Raw genomic sequence first — 22,130 nt, 5'->3', positions numbered from 1 at the left:
TTTGGGTTTCTTCCAACATGACAATCTCAAATTGGAGTAAATTCAAGAGAAATTAGGGCCTACTAAATTCTGATCGCTTCTGGATGACCTCCCCCTCAAATTACCTGGACGAAGTCGCTGGGGGAAGAGGAAAATTTGGGTTTCTTTCAATTTGACAACCTCAAATGATAAGTAAATTCAAGAGAAATTAGGGCCTACTAAATTCTGATCGCTTCTGGATGACCTTCCCCTCAAATTACCTGGACGAAGTGGCTGGCGGAAGAGGAAAATTTGGGTTTCTTTCAATTTGACAACCTCAAATTATAAGTAAATTCAAGAGAAATTAGGGCCTACTAAATTCTGATCGCTTCTGGATGACCTTCCTCTCAAATTACTTGGACGAAGTGGCTGAGGGAAGAGGAAAATTTGGGTTTCTTTCAATTTGACAACCCCAAATTATAACTAAATTCAAGAGAAATTAGGGCCTACTAAATTCTGATCGCTTCTGGATGACCTTCCTCTCAAATTACCTGGACGAAGTGGCTGGGGGAAGAGGAAAATGTGTGTTTCTTCCAACATGACAACCTAAAATGAGAAGTAAATACAAGAAATTAATTTACTAAAGTAAATATTTAAAAAAAACCTGACGTGGGCAGCGTTTCCCCTTCACTTCTTCAGATGTTTGCTTACATTCCAACTCTGATCTGGGGTCTGTCCCCGAGTTTCCATGGCAATAGCAGCACCTGTAACCCGAGTGGACTGTCCCAAGTTCAAATCCGGCCGAAAGGGTGGTGTTGGGAGGGGTGTTCGGGGTACCTCAGGGAAAGTCTTCTCAACATTCCACTCTCAGGCCACAGAAGAAAAAAGAACAGTCGCCGTTTATTTTCCCACGCCTCCTGTGGCTATATAAAGACTGATATCCCGAGAGGGCTACTTCCTGACCCCAACGTTACCGCCGAATAGCCTTCCTCTGCTTCCACACGTCAGTGTCTGGAAATCTTGACCAGCATCTTGGAAGTGCCATCACAGCACTCAACACAGAATTTCTCTCGTATAAGCCGTCCCCTGATTCATAACTTCCATCTCCATATTCACTATTTTAATAAGGAGTACAAATGTGTTACTTTGAAGGAAAAATCTTAAGAAAAATCACTGCACGTGGTTTTTCTGAGATACTGTATAAATCGATTGCTGGATTGCACAATCCAAAAGGGTGTTGCCTGCATGAGAAAAATTCAAAAAAGGAAGTCAAGTGAGCAGTACAACCAGGAAGTGTGTCCATAGCAGTCTAGTTTGTCATCCTTAGATAGGATAGCAGCACCCTGACAAGTGAGTTTTTGCACGTTTTATGCAAGATACATTTTTTTTTTCTTGAATTTCACTCATAAACAAGCATTTTATCTGTTTATCTTGTCTCTATTTTAAAATAAATGACAATATCAACTGCATCTCTCGCGTTATATCATTTTGTCTTTGTCACCTTAGTTTCATTCATCTCAAGTCTAAATTATGCGCATATAAGCTGTACCTTTTACCTATTACAAAACCCCCTTGTTTTATTGCAATCAGCCTGAGCTAAATGCAAAACGAAGGGCTTACATTAGCTTGCAAGAAGGTACTTTTTTGTTTAGTACACTGTAACATAGCTCACCTCTTACACACAGTCTGAGGGCGGAACCCTCACACACTCATAAAGGATGCTTTGTGCCATAAATGGCCAAAATGTCAAGCCACACCAGAGCGCTCTAAAAAAAATTGGGCCCAATCAGACAGCACGTCGTCGACAAACAATAGTGGCAAAGTTACAATTCGCTACAAAACCACTTTATTGAATAACAGGTCATGTCCTCTACAGTTACATCCTGATTTCTTTTTAATACATTAAATAATTTGTTTTCTCTCCATGTATAGATAAATAGGTCTACTCTTCTCATCAACCATCTAGGTATATAATAATAAGGGGAAATACAAAAAGATCATGTGCTTTATGGCAACTAACCAATGGGAGGAGGAGACATCCTCTCCTCATCCCGAAAGGGAGAAAAATATACAAAACTAGACTCCTTTATGTACACGGGATTCTAAGCGTGTGCTTGTAATTTGTTTTTAATCATGGAAAAATAAGCGGTATCATAATAAAGTGGAATTAAGGGAAAGCCAAGTTGGGAATAAACAATCATTTGCATTACATTCGAGTAAATTGGAGAAGTTAGTTGTGGTCAGTGTGTGTCTTTTTTTATGGGGACATTTTGGGTCAGTAGTATTGAGTGGGTACAAAATGGCGTCCGTTTCCTGCAGGTGTACCTGAGTGCGGAGCCAAAGTCTATTTGGGATGAGGGGAAAAATGAAGGAATTGAATTGTTGAAATTAAGGTTAGCCCAGATTGGATTGAAATTTGGAATCGGATTCAAAAGGTTGAATTTAATCCTCAGCAGAATTCTGTTTTTTCTTGTTTTTGCATTTTTTTCCCGCAAAAGTGCCGCGGTGGTCCTGCCACTGTACACAGATGCTCTCCAAAAAATAAAAGAAAAATACAGAAATCTGGAGGTAGGGGAAAAGGTCAATCCAAATGAAAACAGAGCTCATTAGCGCCACCTATGGAAAGCGTCAAAACTGAAAAATCCGGGCAGGTCCAGCGGCGCCGGGCTTTCAAAAACGTTAGCGGACCATTTTGTCATTTTTCGGGGTTGAAATGACGAGGAAATATCAGCATCTATATTTACGTATAGCATGGTATATAATACGAAAACTGTACGTTGTATACGAGTACATTAATTGTTCCTAGCGTTGTATTTTCATCATTTTGTATTTTCATCTTTCATTAAGACACAGTGAATCTCTGTAGGTAGTGTCTAAAGACGTCAACGTGGAATGTCTGTGTGACCAAAAATAAAGGACCCCCTCCCCCCACCATGGAGGGAGGGGGTCCTTTATTTTTGGTGTTTTAAGGCACCAAAGTTTGATTAATCTGCCATTGGAATGAAGAATTGGGGTAAAAAAGGAGGGGTGCGATAAAAAGTATAGTCGACAGGGGCTTGAGTGAATGAAGGAACCCCACTTGGACACCAACGTACGTGTCCAAGAAAGTAGGGCAGTTTGGCATCTTATAGTGAATCACAGGGTTGCCAGGTTACGTCGGCGTGAGTGGGTTTAAAGGAGGATGCATCCACAGATGCGGGTTGTCTCCAGCCATCTTTTAAGGATTCAGGTATCCAGAATCCCCCCCAATGGGGGCACGACATGGCCATATTGGGACTGACTGGTCCTGCCAGTGAGGAAGAAACGGGGCGCGCATAAAGGAGGGTAACCCCGCCACCACGCGTGGCCAATCCACGACCCAGGCGCCGCGCCTTTGGGGCGGGTTGGCCTCTCTGGCCACCTGAGGTGATCTGCGGGGGGTCTGCCGTCAACCCCTTTTTAATTTTTTTAATTTTTACGCTCCCGTTCACAGCTCGGTGACGTGGAGCGGGTAATTTGGGGGTGGACCTTGTGACTGCAATCGGTGGATGTGGCAACCGTGGCAGAGGAGGTGGCCTTCCAGGGGGTAACAGCGGTGACCCTCCTCGTCGTTTAGTTGGAGGTGGCAATCCTGGCAGGTGGGAGGACAATCATAAATTGAGGAGTTTTAGGAAAGTCATAACGAGCCAAAATGGCGGATTCTTTTTGGGGCTCACCTCGCAGTGGTAACATTCCACATGATAGTCCTTGTCCATGGAGACTACTCGAATGGTCTCTTCGGAGCCCTGTGAGAGGGACAAATGTGCCGTTGAGATATGCAAAGACCCGCAATGTAGTCCTAGCTATGGTACGTCGTGGTAAGTCTTCAGCAGCGTATGTAGTGATTACCTGAGCTGGGAGAATGGGCTGGTCGCAAGAGGAACACTTGGGAGCGAAAACCCTGCAATGATGAAGGACCAGAAGGCAACATGGTTAGTCTCAAGAAAACAGCTGCCATATTTTCTTGCAAATTAGCCGTCTCCACGTATAAGTCGCACCCTTAGAATTGTTGAATTTGACAATTTCTCGCATATAGGTCGCACCCTGTGAATCGTTGAATTTGACAATTTCTCTCGTATAAGCCTCTCCCTGATTCACAATTTTCACCTCCATATTCATGGTTTTAATAGGGCGTACAAATATGTTACTTTGAAGGGAAAGTGTTTTTTTTCTGAGATACTTTATAAATCCATTGCTGGATTGCCCATTCTGTAGACAAATTTAAGTGTGGCGAATTTTATCCAACATATGTTTATTTTTCCCTTGAATTACATTCAAACACATCAAAATTAATTTTGTTAAGCGTCTTATGTATTTATCTTTTCTTAATTTTTACATAAATGACCATATCTGCTGCATTGTCTTGCATTTTGGCTAATTTGTGCGCATATAAGCCGCACCTTCACTTCAGTCAACATTTTTTTAGCAACAAATACGGCGTATATACGAGAAAATACAGTAGATTGCTACAAAGATGGCAACCCCCAAAAGGGAAAAAAATTAATCCATAGTGTTAGAAAGCAGAGTCCTGTTCTCACGTGTGGTAATCTTTAACACAGTAGATATTGTTCTCCATGTCCACAGTGAAGGGAACTCCATCCAAACCTTCTTTACACACCACACAGCGGAAGCAGCCTGGATGATAAGACTTGCCCAATGCCTGGAGGATCTTCACCCCCACGTGAGAAGCACATAAAAAGTCCGTTACTACTTTGGATTTACACCACTGAACAGATAAAGGACAAAAAAAACAGTCTGCTCACCATCTCCATGATTAGATGGCCACACACAAAGCACTTCTCGGCGGTCTGTTGGAACCCGGAGTACTGCGGAGATGATCAGATGATTGATGATTATATTAAAAACTTATTTTATGGCATCTACAAATGTTGAAAATGACTTACCAAAAAGTCCTCCTCGCAGTAGACCTTTCCGTTGACATTATAGAATGCTTTTCCTCGCAATCTCCTCCCTAAAAAAAACAGACAAATACAGTCAGAAAAGTGCATGGATATTTCATCTCACATCTGTAATACCAGACTAGATTGGATTAGATTAGATAATTTTATTCATCCCATATTTGGGAAATTTTACTGTTACAGTAGCAAGAGAGTCAGAATACAGACACAGGGAAAGACATTTTAGAGATAAATAGGTAATAAATAAGTTAAATAACTTATATATATATATATATATATATATATATATATATATATATATATATATATATATATATATATATATATATATATATATATATATATATATATATATATATATATATATATATATATATATATATACATACACACACACACACCTAAATAAATTAATAAATATATACCTAAATAAATTCATGAATATATAATTAAATAAATCTAGAAATACATTCATAAATAAAGATATAAACAAACATAAATATACATCAATAAATAGATATTAAATATATCATCATTGGTTTTGACTATGCGGAGGCAAACGGTTACAATTCTTTTGTTTGTTTTTTTTCAAAATTGTAAAAGTTTTGGTTTTGTGTGAGTCGAGATAATTAATTTTGGAATGATCTTTGACGGGAAACCGCCATTTAAGTAGTGTGTAAAAACTGATGGTGTGATTTTAAATTTACGTTAGCATGTCGCCTAGCACCAACCGCTAATAACACATTCTAACCTCTTCCTTTTCCGTGCATTGTGCTAGTTTGCTCACAAACACGCCAATAATAGTCAACTGGAGACGGGAAGTCCGTCCTTAACACTTGAAGGCTACTGGGAGGTTTTGAAACACTTTTCAACACTGCGTGGGGCCCATTAAAAGTCTTTAATATGATGAACGTTTGTGCTTTGGAGGCTTGTTTGATGGAAGCAGGATGGGATAGTCAATTGTTGACAGTCAAGGTCGAGTGGGTTCTAGTTTTGTTACTTTTATGAGAGTGTTAAAATAGGACGCCAACAATTGAGGAGTACAGAAAGACCTTGAGATATGAGCTTAATCAGGCAACTTGAAAATGATGGTTAACTCTTTATTGTACTGGCCTGCTTACGAAACATTGTTTTTCCCCCTCAATTTTGCATTAATTAATGCAAAAAAATACACGAGGGATATGCGGCGAGATGCTCATATCTCAAATTTGTCTTGTATCTCAAGGCAAAGGGTGGTTTAGCGGCTGAGTGATTAGCACTCTGGGGTCTTTGGGTTCAAATCAAGGTCAGTTAAACTGTGTGGGGTAAGGATGTTGGGCCTGCGTGGGTTTTCTCCGGGTACTCTGGTTTCCACCCACATTCCAAAGATTGGACACTCTAAATTGCCCCTCGGTATGTATTGGTTAATGGTTTTAATGGTTGTTTGTCTCCTTGTGCCCTGTGATTGGCCGGCCACCAGTTCAGGGTGTTCCATGCCTGTGGCCTAAAGTCAGCTGGGATAGGCTCCGGCACCCCCACCATGACCCTTGTGAGGAACATAAAATGAGATTTCAAGGCAAATATTTAGTCAGAATGTTCCTCATGTCTCAAATTTTTCATATGTTGGGCACTCGTATGTCAAGGTTTGACTCAATTGAAAATGAGAGTAGTAGGGACCAATCAAAACGGAATTTAAAAATAACAGGACAAACTAAAAAGTCGATTCAAACAATTTCAGCAAAATTGAAAGGCTCATGATTTGACAGAGTTGACGGAATTTCTTCAAAAATGCCCGAGATTATAAATGCTGTTACTTAAACAGGGGGCAAAATTCTGCATAATTTCACAATGTTATGTTGCAATCTGATTGCAAGTTTAATTCCAAGGGGTGGTAAACTTAATTCATTAGGCCTAAATCCAGCATGGCGTCACCTTGCCCCTGCCATGCTACATCATTCAGGACTCGCCTACCTATTCAAATTTGTTTAAACGTGGCGGGGCGACTCGGCGACGGCGCAATGACTTCACTCGAGCCATGCGAGAGGGGTGGGGAGGGTAGTTTGACATCAACCAATCGTAAATCTGCAGTGTTACTCAGGATTTAATTGTTGTCCGGGGCCACCGTCGGTTTGGCAAAAAAATAAAGGTTCTTCTAGTTGAAATTTATGCAATTGCTATATTTCAAACGTCAGCGCCAACGTTGGAGACGGTCATACGTTAACACCCACATAAATGGTCCGGGGCGCCCAGGAATGCCGCCTACACAATAGGTGAGACTTTTAAGACGAGGCAGACTGAGGAGCAATTAGCATTTCTAGCCAGCACGGGGAGGAAGCCACCCTGGCGTCCTCAAAAGGCCTAACCTCGCAGGAAGAGTGAGATTATAGAGAAAGGGGGGGGGGGGGGGGCGAGGTGTTGCGAGGTTTTCGGGGAGTCTGGGGAGGTTGACACAAAAGGGCCCTGGCGTTGACGCGGGCCCACTGAGCAAACGGGGACATTCCTTCTGCCTGAGGTCACTAGCTGGTCCCATTCAACCCCCCCCCCAGAAAGAGGTTGGGGAGATGTGGGGGTGTCGTTGTGCGGGGTGGTATCCCTTGCATGCCCCCTTGCTCTCCTCAGGCCTTTTGTCGGGAGACAAACTAGGCAGAGGCGCAAACTGCATTTTCTGCGATCCAGCAGACTTTGGACAACCAAAGAATGACAATTGAAGCGCAAGTGTGTGTAAAGTCAGGCCGGGGGGAGGCTTTTATGGCCCACCAGGTACAGAAAGTGACTTAAGAAAGGGCTAAACGTGCAAGGTGAATTGCCATATTTTTCCAATTTAATTCGAAAGACTCCCGGACACAATTAGGACTTGATTAAATCTAGTGGGCCTCCCTCAGGTGAGGATGTTGAGTGGTAATAGCTGAAAATGATCTTGAGGTAATATTTAGATATTTTTTTTAATAAATGGATTAAAGGAACTGGATTAAAAAACCCTGAATATTCAGTTTTTATAGATCTAAAACAATGTTTATTTTAGCTTTTTTTTAAATATATTTTTAGATTTTACCAAATGATTTTTGAACTAAAAACAGAAAAAAATGATTAAAAAATGACAATTATTGATTTAAAATGGGGAAAATCAGGAATTTAATATACATCTATACTTTTCATTTTAACTTGATCCTAAAACAGAAAGTCACCACTCATGATTTACTTTCCCGGGCCACACACAATGATGCGGCAAGCCAGATTTGGCCCCCGGGCCGCCACTTTCACACATTGTCTCCAAGCCAATGAGGACAGAAGAGGAAAACGTCAAAAGCAAAAGACAACATTCCAACGAGTCTTATCCGATGTTCCAATCAGCGTGTAATCAAGCCGCGAGTGGGAAAGTTAGGGAAAATAAAGATGATGGCCACGAGTCTGGACAATCAAGTTGACATGGACACTGGTGTACGCTCTTTTTTTGGACTGTTTCAGATGAAAAATTGTTTTTGAGCATGGACTCTATCTCCTTGGTTTAACATTGATTTCTATAATATACTAAAACTTCCTGTGTGTAGCACCATTTTTTTACCTAGATCTACAATGTCTTCTGTGTCTATCTTGCTACTACAACCAAGGAAATTCAAGTCTAATCACACCCAATTGGTCTAACATGTTTTTTTTCAACGAGCCTATCTATCATTTTTATTTGGGTTAGGACAGATTTCAATTTTTTTATTGCCATGCCAGATCTCGGAAGACTTCCTGGTGAAGCCCTTCGAGAAAAGTTGGCTCCAGTGGGGTGGAGGATGGCCATTTTTAATTTATTTTGTACCTTTTTTGGCATTCTTGGCCATTTCATGAAAAAAGGGGTGAGACGTTGGGCTCGAGCCAAGAGGAGGGTTGAATTATGCATGGTTAAACAAAGCCCAAGGCAAGCAGCAAGAAATGTCTGGGCAACAACTAAAATAAAATGAAAACTAAGAGAAAAACTGATAACTGAATGGTCACACGGAGGGAGCTCCTAATCTATCACAGGAGGGTGTTATGACAAGACTTTGGCTTAAAAGAAAACATTCTCAATCAACTTGAGGTCAAATAATACATCATTTACAACATTTACATGATCTATGATTAATATTCCCTCTATTTTTTTATACGTCTGGCCATAGAAAACAACTGAGAACACAGAGGACCAGTGTGAGGAACATCAAAAATTCACGCAGGTGCATGTCTTCTAGCCATAAACGATCTAGTCATAATAAATTGTAAGGATTAATAGCTATGAATAAAACATCTTAATAAATGGCAATAGGATATGAACAAATCTGAATGAAATTGTACCTTATTTTTCACGTAGGTTCTTCTCATGCTATTTATTTATGTATATAATTGCTGCATATTTATATTATGTATATATGTGTATTTATATCCTCTTTGTTTATCCACAAATAGTTACTTTTTTATATTTTAATTTATATGTTTATGTATTTATACATCCATATATTTATTTCTTTATATATATATATATATATATATATATATATATATATATATATATATATATATATATATATATATATATATATATATATATATATATATATATATATATATATATATATATATATATATATATTTTTTTTTTTTTTATATATCTATGTATTTATATATCCATATATATATATATATATATATATATATATATATATATATATACATACATACATACATACATACATACATACATACATACATACACACACATACATATTTTATATATTTATTTGATTAGATATTTACACATTTTATTTATTTATTTACTGATTAACTTATTTAGTACCCATTTATTTATATCTAAAATGTCTTTTACTGTGTCTGTATTCTCACCCTCTTGCTACTAAATTTCCCAAATACGGGATGAATAAATGTATAATATTTTAATCTAATAATAGGGGTGACCCTACTTTGTGATTTTTCAATTATTGTGGCCATGTTTGGTCTACATTAAACACGATATTCGTGGGATTACTGTATTTTTTTTGTACAATTCCAGTTGGATTTTATTTTTTATCCATCTGCGGAGGAACGGGGTGGCTTGCCTAGCGTCGTCCGCTAACGTGATCCCCAACTCCAATAAAAAGCCAGCATAATTCTCACATCAGATGCTACTCAATGAAAAAAAAAAACCCTCAACAATCCCGGGAACTGGACACTTGTTCTCACACAATAAACAGGAAAGAATGAGTCTTTAGTTTCTCTGCGCTTCCAGAGGTAGATCAGTATCCATGTGGAGTGCATGTATGAATGGAGGCAACCTGGCTAAAAGCTTATTTTTTTCTCCAGACCCTTCATTTCTCCGGGTAAAGGGAAAAAAAAAAGGATTGCGGGTGGTGGAGTCGGGTGACTGGAACATCGAAACCACCGACACACACTATACACTGTATTGACTGAATCTGATATTTAATTACAGCCTTGAAGACAAGTTCAGTGGAATGCCGAAATCGGAGGAATTTCAAAAGCCAGGGAGCCCAGGGGTGGCAATAAAGATTTTTTTCGGGGGGTGGGGGTGGGGAGGGGGTCTTGAGTGGGAATTTTTTGAGTGCTTTCAGAAATGAATGACAAGTAGCCACAGACCACCGCTTAAGAATTACACAACATTTTGCTACAGATTTAAACAAGCAAACCTCATGACATGTTTGTATGGGTATTTCTCATTTCCCAAAAACATGTATGGTATGCTGGTTGAACTTTACAGTCATGCCTTGACATACGAGTGTCCCAACATACAAGAAATTTGAGATATGAGGAAAATCCTGATCAAATTTTTACACAGAGATAATTTTGACATACAAGCATACGATGCAAACGCTAGGTAGGATATTCATGACGAATTATAAACCTGTATAGTAATCCCTCGAATATTGCGGTTAATGAACATCAAACATGGCAGCGATAATTGAAAAAACGCTAAGTAGGGTCACTCCAGTAATTATTTATTCATTTTTACTTCATTTTTTAATCCTATTAGCAAGAGCGGCTGCCGCTTATGAGTTTCAGCATGGATTTTCAATTTTTTATGAACTTAAAAGAAGAAAAAATATGTAATTAATAGCGGGGAAAAAATTGCAAAGTAGTGAATTTGTGTTAAGTGAAGACGCGAAAATCGAGGGATTACTGTTATTGTAATATCCTATTTTTAAGTGTTTTTATAAGAGGGTAGGAACGAATTTAATTGTATTTAGTTATTTAAAATGGGAAATTTTGATTTGAGATACGAGCAAATTGACATAAGAGCTCGGTCCCGGAACACATTAAGCTTGTATCTCAAGGTACATACTGAATTGTCCTTAGCTATGAGTGTGTCTATCAGTGTTTTTTTGTCGCCCTGTGATTGGCTGGCTGCAAATTGACTACAAGCCATGGTTTAATTATTTATAAATGAAAATATGGAAAGGAAATTGTCAAAACTTTTTCCGCAGACTGTACCATGTGGTTGCCATGGTAACTGCTGGATTGTTCTTCAATGCTCTCAATCTGATGCATATTTCAAATGCCAGTATGTGTGGAATCTCTTTATGTTCAAGATCAAGACACTATTTCATTTGTGTGGGTGCAAGAAATTATGTTTTTTATTCATATTCTATTTTTAAATTCCATTTTTCACCTAATTTTAACAGTATGAAGTTTTTTTTGTAAAAACGCCTCAGTGTAGCGTTCAAATATTTCCTAATGCTTCACTAGTGTCATTCTGCCTTGAAAAAATATACTAACACGCCAGCCAATTGCATTAGCTTAGTTCGCTATGCTCTATTGCCGGTTGCCAGGGAACACGCAAAAACAGGAAGTTATTACACTTGACCAGGAAACACCCGGAAAATTCTATTTCCCATAGAAAAATGCCTGAAAATAGATTCCATTTCATGAGAGTTTTGCTGAATGCATGACTTTTGAAGAGGCATGCCGCAGGTATGTGCATCTCTTGTGAATCATTACATTTTTGTTTGTAGACATTCACTGAACATTGAACTGGACTTTGTGAGACAGTGAATGACTCTTTTGGGGATTTATTTCTGTGGAAACAGTGGCTAGAGTACTTAAATAATGCCATGTTTTTAGATGGATATTACCACAAATACTCAAATGCACTTTTTACCATTGCATGTGCTGATTTATTATTTTATTATATAAAATTTATGTATTTTTATATGTATTTATTTATTTATTATTTTTATTTTATTTATTTATGTATTAATATATGTATATACTTTTTATTTTTTTATTTATTAACTTATTTTTTACCTATTTATTTAGGTCTAAAATGTATTTTGCTGTGTCTGTATTCTCACCCTCTTGCTACTGTGACAATGACATTTTTTTGGGATGAATAAAGTTACCTAATCTAATCTAATTTAATATTTTCCAAATCTTTACTTGACCCTAAAATACCAATTTTCAAGAAAATTATATTTGGACTATGGCTGACTATTTTGAGACCCATAGAAATTGAATTGAATCATTAAATTACACTAACAGTTACAAGTGCCCTATTTTTCTTCCTTAGTTAAAGTTAAATTTTATTTTAGGTTATGTCATTTTGATTGACATTACCATAAAATTGTTTTGGATCCACTAACCACTTCAACACAAAATAACAAAGAAACCAATTTTTCTTCACATTTACTGTAAAAAATCTCATTTTAATGCTACTATCCACCATTTTTTAAAATGAAAATTAATGTTCTGATTCAAACTCCCAATGATACATAAATAAAAATAATGGCAAATGTTCAAACTTACATACCCACCATACATCAATATGTTCTGTCCACACACACACACATTTAGAGGAGGATACTTTTATACTTTCATGAAATATTGGTCTATATTTTCACTCACCACATGAGCAGCAGGTAAAACAGTTGGTGTGATAAAGATTCCCCATAGCCTGACAGGCTTGACTGGCTCCATACACTCCTTTGCCACATTTAACACAGATACCTGCAAAAAAAAATTAAAAAAAACATTGGTCTTTTCATTCTTAAAGTACCTGAACATTTTAGCATACCAGACTTTATGTCCCACCTGCCAAAATGACACAACTGCCCTACCATATATCAATAATAATAACAACCTAGCACATTGACCTTGTCATTAAAAAAGTATTTGTAGACAGCATTAGCTCGACGTAATGACGTCACCTGAGGTCACATTCCTTAGGGAGTGTGGGGTCAAAGCCTGCTTGGGGTCAGTCCCGGGTCAGGGTGTCGATAGGACATGAGACCGAATTACTGGACGCCATCTCACTCCCCCATTTATGAGGGAGGGGGGACTTAATGGACCATTAGGTGTTTTAGTTCAAATAGACATGGCTTTTAAATAGACCTGCACATGATGTTGTTGTTTTTTGGGATGTCACCTAACAATGGATGAGCAGTACAGTAATCCCTCGAATATCGCGGTTAATGTAGACCACGTGTCAAAGTGGCGGCCTGGGGGCTAAATCTGGCCCGCCGCATCATTTTGTGAGGCCCGGGAAAGTAAATTATCAATGCCGATTTTCTGTTTTAGGATCAAATTAAAATGAAGAGTATAGATGATTATTAAATTTCCGGATTTTCCCCCTTTTAAATCAATAATTTTATTTTTTTTATCCATTTTTTTCTGTGTTTTTAGTTCAAAAATCATTGTGTAAAACAAATCTCTCACAAGTATGTTGTGTTTTTTCGGTTTTTACCATTTTTTTTTAACCATGATTGATGTACCGCGCTACCTTCGACCGTGAACCTCTGAATTTCCGCTGTGGGAGTCATCAAAGGGTAATTTTATCTTATCTTCACTGTACTTCCTCTGGTATACATTTCAGCCTTAGTGGAAGTCGACATTCTGATTTATTTTCAAGTGAGATATTATATTACTGCATTTTTTTTCAACGTACTTCAAAAGGTGGGTTTTTTTCCCCCCCAAAATAATCTGGACCTGTTTTGCGTCAATTAGGTTAGCTAACATTCAAGTCGGCATTGAACGAAGGCAAAAACAGGATGCCGAATCCCTCGTGTGCCCGTTTCGGAAGACGTCCGTCCGTGTGGCAAGCGCAGGATGTTGAGCGTTCAAACCCGGGGGGTTAAAAATAAACTGCATTCCTGCACCTTTGAACCCAAATACAGAACAGCTCCAAGTTTCATAGAAATAACGTTCAAAGAATTCCGCTCTGACAAAGTTAATGAGAAATAAGGTGCATTTTCTTTGACAGAATGTATGACCAAGGCCAGCGATGAGTCAAGACAAGCCCACCCTAGATTTTGTCTAGACCGCCATCCGTGTTTTTCGTGTGCCAGGGCATGTCAGTCGCGCCTGACTCCCTAGTAGGTGATGAATGAAAACTGTAACACTGTACAGTTTTAGGAAAACAAAATCAACTTCAGTCAAGTACACAAGAATATTAATCTAAAAATAAATTTATCTCGCACCAAATTTTGCAAATTAATAAAAGGTACAAGTTTTTAAATAGATTAATTTATTTATGGATATATATTTTTTGGATTTATTTATATATTATTTTTAATGTATTTATATATTCATTATTAATTTATATATATATTTACTATTAATTTATTTATATATGTATTTATATTTATTTTTAATTTATTTATATGTGTATTTATATTTATTTTTAATTTATTTATATATGTATTTATATTTATTTTTAATTTATTTATACATGTATTTATATCTATTTTTAATTTATTTATGTATTTATTATTAATTTATTTATATTTACTTTAATTTATTTATATATTTATTATTAATTAATTTATATTTACTTTAATTTATTTATATATTTATTATTAATTTATTTATGTATTTATATATTAATTGTTAATTTTGTAATATATTTATTTATTTATGTATTTCTATATTTATTTAATTCTGTATTTATGAATTGATATATTTATTTAGGTATATATTTATTTATTTGACTTATTTATTACCTATTTGTCTAAAATGTCTTTTGCTGTGTCTGTATTCTCACCCTCTTGCTCCTGTGAAAATGAAATTTCCCATAATACAGGATAAATAAAGTTATCTAATCTAATATAATCTAATCTATATTAAAGTTTAGTACCTTACCACTCCACCCGATCGATACCCCTGCATTCAAGTAAACATAGGGTGAAAGAAAAGCAATGTTGAGAAATTGGTACACTTTACAAGGCTTGACAATAGAATCACATTTACATCCTTGTTTTTGGGACCATAAACAAGTCCAGTTCAGAAAAGGAAGAAACCAAAAGCCACCTACCGAAGTACTCTTTCTTCATGTGCATCTCCAACTCCTTCTCCAGCTCCAAGGTGAGCGCCTCCAGCCTCCTCTCGGCTTGACTCGGCCCGCTATCCCGACTCGGCGTCACCTGGTAAGGCATCTTGAACCTCTGGCCCGCCATGTGCGTCTTGGTGGTCCCTTCCAGAGCTGAGGGGTGCTCCTGCACTTGAAGCTCCTGCAGGTATGACTCCTCCTGCCCCCCCAGCACGGCAGACGCCCTTGGCGAGGGCATCTGGAGGTCCGGGTAGGTGCTCATGGACCCCCTGGAGCTACGGGAGCTCCTCGAGCTGTGGCTGGAGATACTTGAACGGGGGCTGAGCACACAGACCGGAGCCCTGGCACTCCCGTCCTGGCTACAGATGCTGGACCTGGGGCTGGCCACCAGCGGGGCACCCCCTTCCAAATCATCCCTGACGTGGGGTCCGTAGCGCGAGTCCGAGTAGCTAGACCTGGGACTGGTGGTGAAGGAATACTGGCTGGCCGTGCTGGACCTGGGGCTGGCGTGCCTCTGGTCGTAGCCCATGCTGATCCCGCTGGTCCGGTTGCTGCTGGGTTTACTGCAGCAATCACAGCTGTTCAGGCTGGTTCTGGGACTGGAGTGCTTGCTGGTGTCACTGGCCGTGCTGGCGTAGCTAGATCTGGGGCTCAGAACACCGGAGCCCTCGCAGTGGACCGGGACCTGGACCGGGGTGACCGACGCCGCCGCCGCCACCGCCACAGCCAGGCTCGACCGGGGGCTGGCGTGCTTACCCTGCTCATGCGACGAGGAACAGGACGACGCCAAGCTGGAGCGCGGGCTTTGGCGCCGGCCGTCCATGCACATGCTGTTGCACCTGTTGCCGGGCAGAGGAAGCGGCTTATGGAGGGCGTGGAGGGCGTCGAACGCCGAGCCTGTGCTGTACCGGTGCACCTCCAGCGAGTAACGCCGTTGCTGACTCTCCGAAGCGCCCGTGTAGCAGGGTAAGGCCACCTCGGACTTGCAGCAGCCCTCCTCGACTACGTAGCCCGCCTCTCGTTGCGGGGTGCAGAAATCCACCGGGACGCTACGGCCGCATTGGACCGGCCGGACCGGAGCCGCGTTGTACACTTTATTACCCGAGGTGAAGTTCTCCACCGTGTGATGCTGTTGTCGGAGCGCGGTCGACGCCGAGTCCCGGTCGCGGTCCCGGTCGCGGTCCCGGTCACGGTCCCGGTCCCTTACCCCGGCGACGACGACGGTGGCGTCCTGGCGTCGGTAAACGTCGTACAAGGAGAGCTCGTCCATCATTTGGCCGGCGCACAGAGCCACGTCGTGCCGATACTGCTCCATGTTGTTGTTGTCTTTGTAGTTTCTTGTAGTCCGGAAACAAGTTAGCGCGGACCACTAGTGGAGGTCCGCTCAGGAGGTACAAAACACGGCGAAAATTCCAAACGCGGTGGCGCTAAGGTCTCTTTCCCGGTCGTGGTGAGCCGCATATCCGTCTTCTCCGCGCTTGTTGCGGCTGTAAACGAAACAAAACAACAACAACAAAGTCTTTCAAACGCACTACTGAGCCGACGGTTTGTCAACTTGAGTTTTTGGGGGGGTTGTTAAGTTGAAAGGTCCTTACAGTCAATGGCGCGCTGCGCGGAGGAATTTCACCTCGCTGGCTGGAGTTTGGTCGTCTTACGTTTCTCCCTACGCGGACTAAAAAGTCAGAGGGACTAGATATAAAGCGAGGAGATTATTTTAAAAATGACAAATGGAAGAAAAATACGTTAGAAAAATGGGTGAGAGGAGCAAATTAAGGGCAGAAAAGTGCTTTCCCGCGGAGGGAGATGAGGGGACTTGTTCTCGCCAAAGGAATGCGGGGGATGGAGACGGGATGCGATGCGCCTCAGTGGAATGTGGTTAATGCTGCGGAGGAACAATGATCGACCAACTCAGCGAGGGGCTGCCGGCCCTCGCTGGCCCTTGCCGACAAAACACCTCCGAACCAACGTGAGGCCCGGGGCTTGGACGCGGACCAACACAGACTCTCAATCGGACACGAGTGCCAACTTTGTTTCCAAGGAAACTTTGTTTTTGATTCATGTTTATTAATAGCTGACAATGAGTGGTTAGCACGTCAGTCTCGCAGCTTTGGGATCCTGTGTTCAAATCCGGGCCATGCCCTCCTATGTTGAGTTTTTCATGTTCTGTGTGGGTTTCCTCTGCGTATTCCAGTTTCCTTCCACATTCCAAAAGCATGCATGATAGGCTGATTGGACACTCTAAGTTGGAACTGATGGCAACATATGCATTTATTGTAATCCTGTGTTAGCAAATATTTATTATCATTTAAATAATTCTACTGTATAGTATTATCACGAAATTGCTGATTTACAGTCCTAGTGCTGATGTCCCAAAAAACTAATTGCATATCTACTAGAAAAAATATAACTTAGTTAAGCAAATTCTGACTTAAAAAACATGCTAAACAGTATACATTTCCCAGTAATATAGTATTTCTCCAATTCATTTTGTAAATTTGTGTAATTGTGAGTAAAAAAAATAAATGGACAGAAAAGTCAAAAGACCAAAATATTCATAATAATTAATGAGTTTTATTCTGCAGCAAATACAAAAATCACAATTTTTCCTTCAGCTGGAATTTAATAACTGTCCGCATAGCATGATTAGCTTCCAACAACTGGTAAAAACGACAACAACGCGATCATAAAAGCAGCAATGGCGAGAAGGTTCACCAAAAGTCGCCCGATGCCGTCATTTCGGGGCTTCCGTCCATGTCCTCTACATCGGAACCACTGAACCACATCATCCAAGTCATACTCTCGGGGCAGGTAACCCAATTGGGTCTCGGCCTTGGCCATGCTAAAATAATGCGTCACCCCCGTCTTGTAGACCTCGGTTCGCGTCAGAAGTGGCTGGAAATCATAAAACGGCGCAACTAGGCGGTGGACCATCTCAATTAGGAAAGCGGCGAAGTAAATCAAACCAATTGGAAGGCGGAGTCTAGGAAAAGAGTACCCTAAACCTTCCACTAGAGGTCTGAAGAACTCAAAATTGTTAACGGGACGTCCATCGGAGATGAAGTAGGCCTGGCCGGCGGCACGGTGGTTCGCCGGCGCCGCGAGAGCAACGGCGGCAAGGGCGTGCGCCGACACCAGATTGTCCACGTGGACGAATTCCACCAAACTGCTGGGTTTACCGTAAACAAACCTAAATAATCCGTTTTCAATGTAGCCCACGATTCGAGGGAGGTGCCTCTGCTCGCCAGGCCCGTAAATTCCAGCCGGACGCAGGGCGCATGTCCTAAGCACCCCCGGATTGCCCTTCAATGTCGTTCCATTTGCTTTTAGGACGGCCATTTCCGCTATAGACTTAGTCCGGGAATAATGGTCCGGGTGGAGATGGAGTGGAAGATACGGCAGGTTTTCGTCTCCATTGCGGATTTCCTGACCGCCAAAAACCACGTTGAAAGTGCTGGTGTAAACAAGCCTCGGAACGGCGGATTGGACGCATGCCTTTATGACGTTATGGGTGCCGTCCACGTTCACTTCCTCAATTCGAGAGGGTTTGAGCTGTTCCCGCCCGGACATGCCGTACGACGCCACATGGAATACGCAGTCCACGCCGGAAACGGCGCTCAGCACCTGCTCGTAGTCGCGGATATCGCCATGGACTAACGTAATTCCATCCAGTCCGTCGTTCTTTGGGGCTATGACGTCAAAGAGGATGACTTTGACGCCATTTTTACGCAAGTGTGTTGCCAAGCTGTGGGAAAGGGCACAAATTCAGAATGGATACTTTTCCAACGGCAAAAAAATAAGAAATTATGAATCTGTATTCCCATTGGTTTTGCGTTCACTGTTAACAAATGACTCCAGATCACAGACCAATTTGAACATGAAGATAAGGTGGTTCTGCCACCTGCTGGTGAGTATAATCACTGCCACAGTATGACATCTTATTCCCAAACCCTCACAAATACATTTAAATGTGCCTTTTGAATGCTAAAAACGCAAAAAAAAAAAAAGTTTTAATGCAGTCTTACCGATATCCGAAGTATCCACACCCCCCTGTTATCAAGCATGTTTCCTCTCGTGCAATATCCATCCCGGAAGTCTGAAAGGATTTAAGAAAATAATATTTTTTCCCCTTAAACATTTCAGATAAGCGAGAAAAAACTGAATGAAAACAACATCATAAAAGAATTACATTAAGAGCCGTAACCTTACTGGGGCTGGCAAAATAATGTCAACTTTACGTAAATCACTACTGAGCATAGCATTACCCGGCTAGCAACAACGTGGTGTAAATTACACCGTTTTGCATTCACAGTTTGACTTATAAAATTACATTACTCCCAAATTACACGTACTGTGAACGTAGCACCCCGCAAAACAGACAAAAATTTGAAAAAAATACTTAGTGAAGGTAAACCTTACTACTTGTATGCTGACGGTCAGCTATAGCGACGGCTGCGTACGTCTACATGTGACGTCATTTACGTTAAAAATATCTGAACGTAAACCGGTCGTCTGACAATTTTTATTTACATTTATTTTTTATAAACAACATATAATTACGATTTCAAATAAAATACGATCTGATACAATGAAACTGTAAAAAAAGGAATATAAAAACAAACTGTCAAGTCATATCTATTTGGTCGTTTTTGTCAGGCTAACTTCCGGAAATGTAATATTTGAGTTTGTTGAAACCAGGGGTTTTATTTTGAAAAGCAACGACAAACATCAGGGCATCGAGGTAAGTTATTTTGACTTTTTGGGTTGGGCGCATCACGTTTGGAGCGAAAAGGTAGGTTTTTATATTACGAATCTACAACATCTCATTTCAATTTTATCACATTTAAACTGTCTATTTCGACAGATTAAGAGTTTTCACAGATTGTCAACGCCCACAATATTCGCTTTAAATTTAACCAAGTGCAATCCAACACCGACGCTAACTTTAAAGTACAAAGTCGACACAAGTAACTTGTTTTTTTTTATTGCTGTCCATGTTATGTAAAGCAAAAAATTAGAGTAAAGGCAGTGAATCAACCCGACTCTGACACCCCTAAAGAAACAAAACACCCATCTATGTGAATCACTACATTTCCTTTTTTGGTGAAAAACAGCAACACAAACTTTATGATATACTCCTATCATCTACTTAAATAGAATAAAAATATCCTTTCTGTCTTTCCAGCCACGATGAACCTGGAGAAATACTTCCAAAGAATCGGATTCCACGGATCTCGTGACAAAGCGGATCTCCCGACCCTAAAACTGGTCCAATGGCATCACATCATGTCCATTTGCTTCGAGAACTTCGACATTCACTGCGGCGAGAAGCTAGTCATGGATTTAAACGTCATCTTCCACAAGATCGTCCATCTTGGACGTGGCGGCTGGTGCATGGAGAATAACTTCCTTTTAACCAGTGTGCTAAGAGAAATGGGTTATGACGTCACCATATTGGGCGCCAGGGTCTTCAACGCTAGTTTAGGTGATTTTTCCCCTATCGAAGGCCACCTCATTAACAGGGTAACAATTGACGGGAAATCCTACATCGTGGACGTCAGTTTTGGGGCTTCGTCCCAATTATGGGAACCGTTAGAACTGGTCTCCGGAAAAGAGCAAGTCCAAATTCCTGGTAGCTTCCGTTTCACAGATAAGGGAGATTTCTGGATTTTGGAGAAGACCAATAGGAAGCCGGAGATTTCCAACCCGGATTTTGCCGATTCCAACCTGGTGAAGAAACAGTTGAGTAGGCCCATTTACTGCTTTACCATGACGCCTCGCCAAGTGGAACATTTCAAGGAAACCAATGAGTATTTCCAGACAGATCCCTCGTCGTTGTTCGTCAACAAGTCCATCTGCTCCCTTCAGACGCCCACTGGGTTCAGGGCCCTGATTGGTTGGATTTACAGTGAGGTGACCTTCCAAGCCGAACGGGGTGTAGACGTCTACGATATGAAAGATGTGCCCGATCAGGAGATAGAAAGCATTTTGAGTGAGAAGTTTAATATACATTTGCCTAAAAAGTTCCAGCCTGTCAACCGTAGTGCTAATTTCACACTATAAAGCAGTGGTTCTGAAATCTGGGTTTAGAGGAGATTTTCAGAATAATTGGCGTAAATCGAAATGAGAGGGTAACCGTGGCTCAGGCCAAAATGAAGAAAAAAATGGTTTTGCAACTAAAAGCCATTGCGATCACAGACTGATGTTAATTATATTTTGTCCATGAATACTTATTAAATAATTCCAAATTGTCTCTCAGCTTCTTTTCATTCATTTTCCCCTGGATGTGTGGGGATGTGTGTTTTCATATTTAAGCAGTCAACCAATCACATTTGAAAAAAAATGAAAAATGAAAATCAGACATAGGCATTGTCGTCATCATTGATTTGACAAAAAGCCTAGTAGTCATCATACCCTCAGCAGCGTATGACGAAATTGTATAGTGCTTCTCCACAAGTTTGTCTTCCCAGGCCAGACACATTTATGACATTTATTTATGACATATTCATACTTGTTAGCTCTCCGCCTTGAGCGCCATTTTCCGGCGACTACAAGTTGCCTCACCGATGCCAACAAGAATAAGATGGATCACTTACCTCTTGTCAGGTTTAGAACCATATACATTCAATAATTCGGATCAGAGGTAGCACACGCAGAGTCGGCTTGATGAGATTTTCAAAGACATCAGCTGAGGGAGGGGTCGGGAGGAGCCAGCGCTTGGAGATGAGTCCATCTCCTTGCCTGACCAGTTCCAATCCCTACCTACCTCCAACAGAGTAGCCCCTTTTATTAACAAAGGGTCATGTGACCTAGGTACAAACTTAAGGCGGGACGAAGTGACACAAAGAAATGGGCGTGTCTTAGTAAATGACATGCCCCTAACTCATAGGTGTTATGAAGGAAACTTACCACTAGTCTCTGCAAAATTCTATCCAAGTGACTATACAGCATAAAAGTATAAAGAATACATT

The 22,130-nt window shown here is 40.4% G+C and overlaps 3 protein-coding genes across 9 annotated transcripts; 1 reads left to right on the top strand and 2 right to left on the bottom strand.

Annotated features, from left to right (window-relative positions):
- Positions 1-1,781: 1,781 nt before the first annotated feature.
- On the bottom strand, positions 1,782-16,988 carry LOC144192853 (Wilms tumor protein 1-interacting protein homolog). Its single transcript, XM_077711706.1, has 9 exons — positions 16,758-16,988; positions 15,148-16,649; positions 12,744-12,845; positions 4,881-4,948; positions 4,740-4,802; positions 4,515-4,645; positions 3,826-3,877; positions 3,654-3,722; positions 1,782-3,568 (listed from the first exon to the last, which is right to left on the bottom strand). Exons 2-9 carry the CDS (start codon positions 16,475-16,477, stop codon positions 3,425-3,427), a joined length of 1,959 nt encoding a protein of 652 aa, XP_077567832.1. The 5' UTR covers positions 16,478-16,649; positions 16,758-16,988; the 3' UTR covers positions 1,782-3,424.
- A 725-nt stretch (positions 16,989-17,713) lies between these two features.
- Positions 17,714-19,632, bottom strand: LOC144192836 (short-chain dehydrogenase/reductase family 42E member 1-like). 5 transcript variants are annotated; one of them, XM_077711675.1, is made up of 3 exons: positions 19,579-19,632; positions 19,185-19,255; positions 17,714-18,904 (listed from the first exon to the last, which is right to left on the bottom strand). In XM_077711675.1, the coding sequence occupies exons 2-3, from the start codon at positions 19,244-19,246 to the stop codon at positions 17,806-17,808; spliced, it is 1,161 nt and encodes a 386-aa protein (XP_077567801.1). In that variant the 5' UTR covers positions 19,247-19,255; positions 19,579-19,632; the 3' UTR covers positions 17,714-17,805. The 5 variants fall into 5 exon arrangements, with proteins under 5 accessions (XP_077567801.1, XP_077567802.1, XP_077567805.1 ...); XM_077711676.1 differs by having other exon boundaries at positions 19,349-19,620; XM_077711679.1 differs by having other exon boundaries at positions 19,425-19,620.
- Positions 19,633-19,814: 182 nt separating this feature from the next.
- Positions 19,815-21,412, top strand: LOC144192833 (arylamine N-acetyltransferase, pineal gland isozyme NAT-10-like). Of its 3 annotated transcripts, none has more exons than XM_077711671.1 (2): positions 19,815-19,900; positions 20,345-21,412. In XM_077711671.1, the coding sequence occupies exon 2, from the start codon at positions 20,350-20,352 to the stop codon at positions 21,220-21,222; it is 873 nt and encodes a 290-aa protein (XP_077567797.1). In that variant the 5' UTR covers positions 19,815-19,900; positions 20,345-20,349; the 3' UTR covers positions 21,223-21,412. The 3 variants fall into 3 exon arrangements, with proteins under 3 accessions (XP_077567797.1, XP_077567796.1, XP_077567798.1); XM_077711670.1 differs by having other exon boundaries at positions 19,900-19,951; XM_077711672.1 differs by lacking the exon at positions 19,815-19,900 and adding an exon at positions 20,018-20,262.
- Positions 21,413-22,130: the final 718 nt, after the last annotated feature.

Source organism: Stigmatopora nigra, unplaced genomic scaffold (assembly GCF_051989575.1).
Source record: "Stigmatopora nigra isolate UIUO_SnigA unplaced genomic scaffold, RoL_Snig_1.1 HiC_scaffold_27, whole genome shotgun sequence".
Taxonomy (NCBI): Eukaryota; Metazoa; Chordata; class Actinopteri; order Syngnathiformes; family Syngnathidae; genus Stigmatopora; species Stigmatopora nigra.
Note: the sequence above shows the minus strand (reverse complement) of the source record. Positions and strands in the feature narration are given on the sequence as shown.

Excerpts from the sequence above, each read along its gene's own strand:
- LOC144192853 (XM_077711706.1), bottom strand. The coding sequence starts at position 16,477 with ATGGAGCAGTATCGGCACGACGTGGCTCTGTGCGCCGGCCAAATGATG. Across the intron at positions 12,846-15,147 it reads CATGAAGAAAGAGTACTTCG|GTATCTGTGTTAAATGTGGC; the intron begins GTAGGTGGCTTT and ends TTTTTTTTGCAG. Across the intron at positions 3,723-3,825 it reads AGCCCATTCTCCCAGCTCAG|GGCTCCGAAGAGACCATTCG; the intron begins GTAATCACTACA and ends TCCCTCTCACAG.
- LOC144192833 (XM_077711671.1), top strand. The coding sequence starts at position 20,350 with ATGAACCTGGAGAAATACTTCCAAAGAATCGGATTCCACGGATCTCGT.
- LOC144192836 (XM_077711675.1), bottom strand. The coding sequence starts at position 19,246 with ATGGATATTGCACGAGAGGAAACATGCTTGATAACAGGGGGGTGTGGA. Across the intron at positions 18,905-19,184 it reads TGTGGATACTTCGGATATCG|CTTGGCAACACACTTGCGTA; the intron begins GTAAGACTGCAT and ends CCTTTCCCACAG.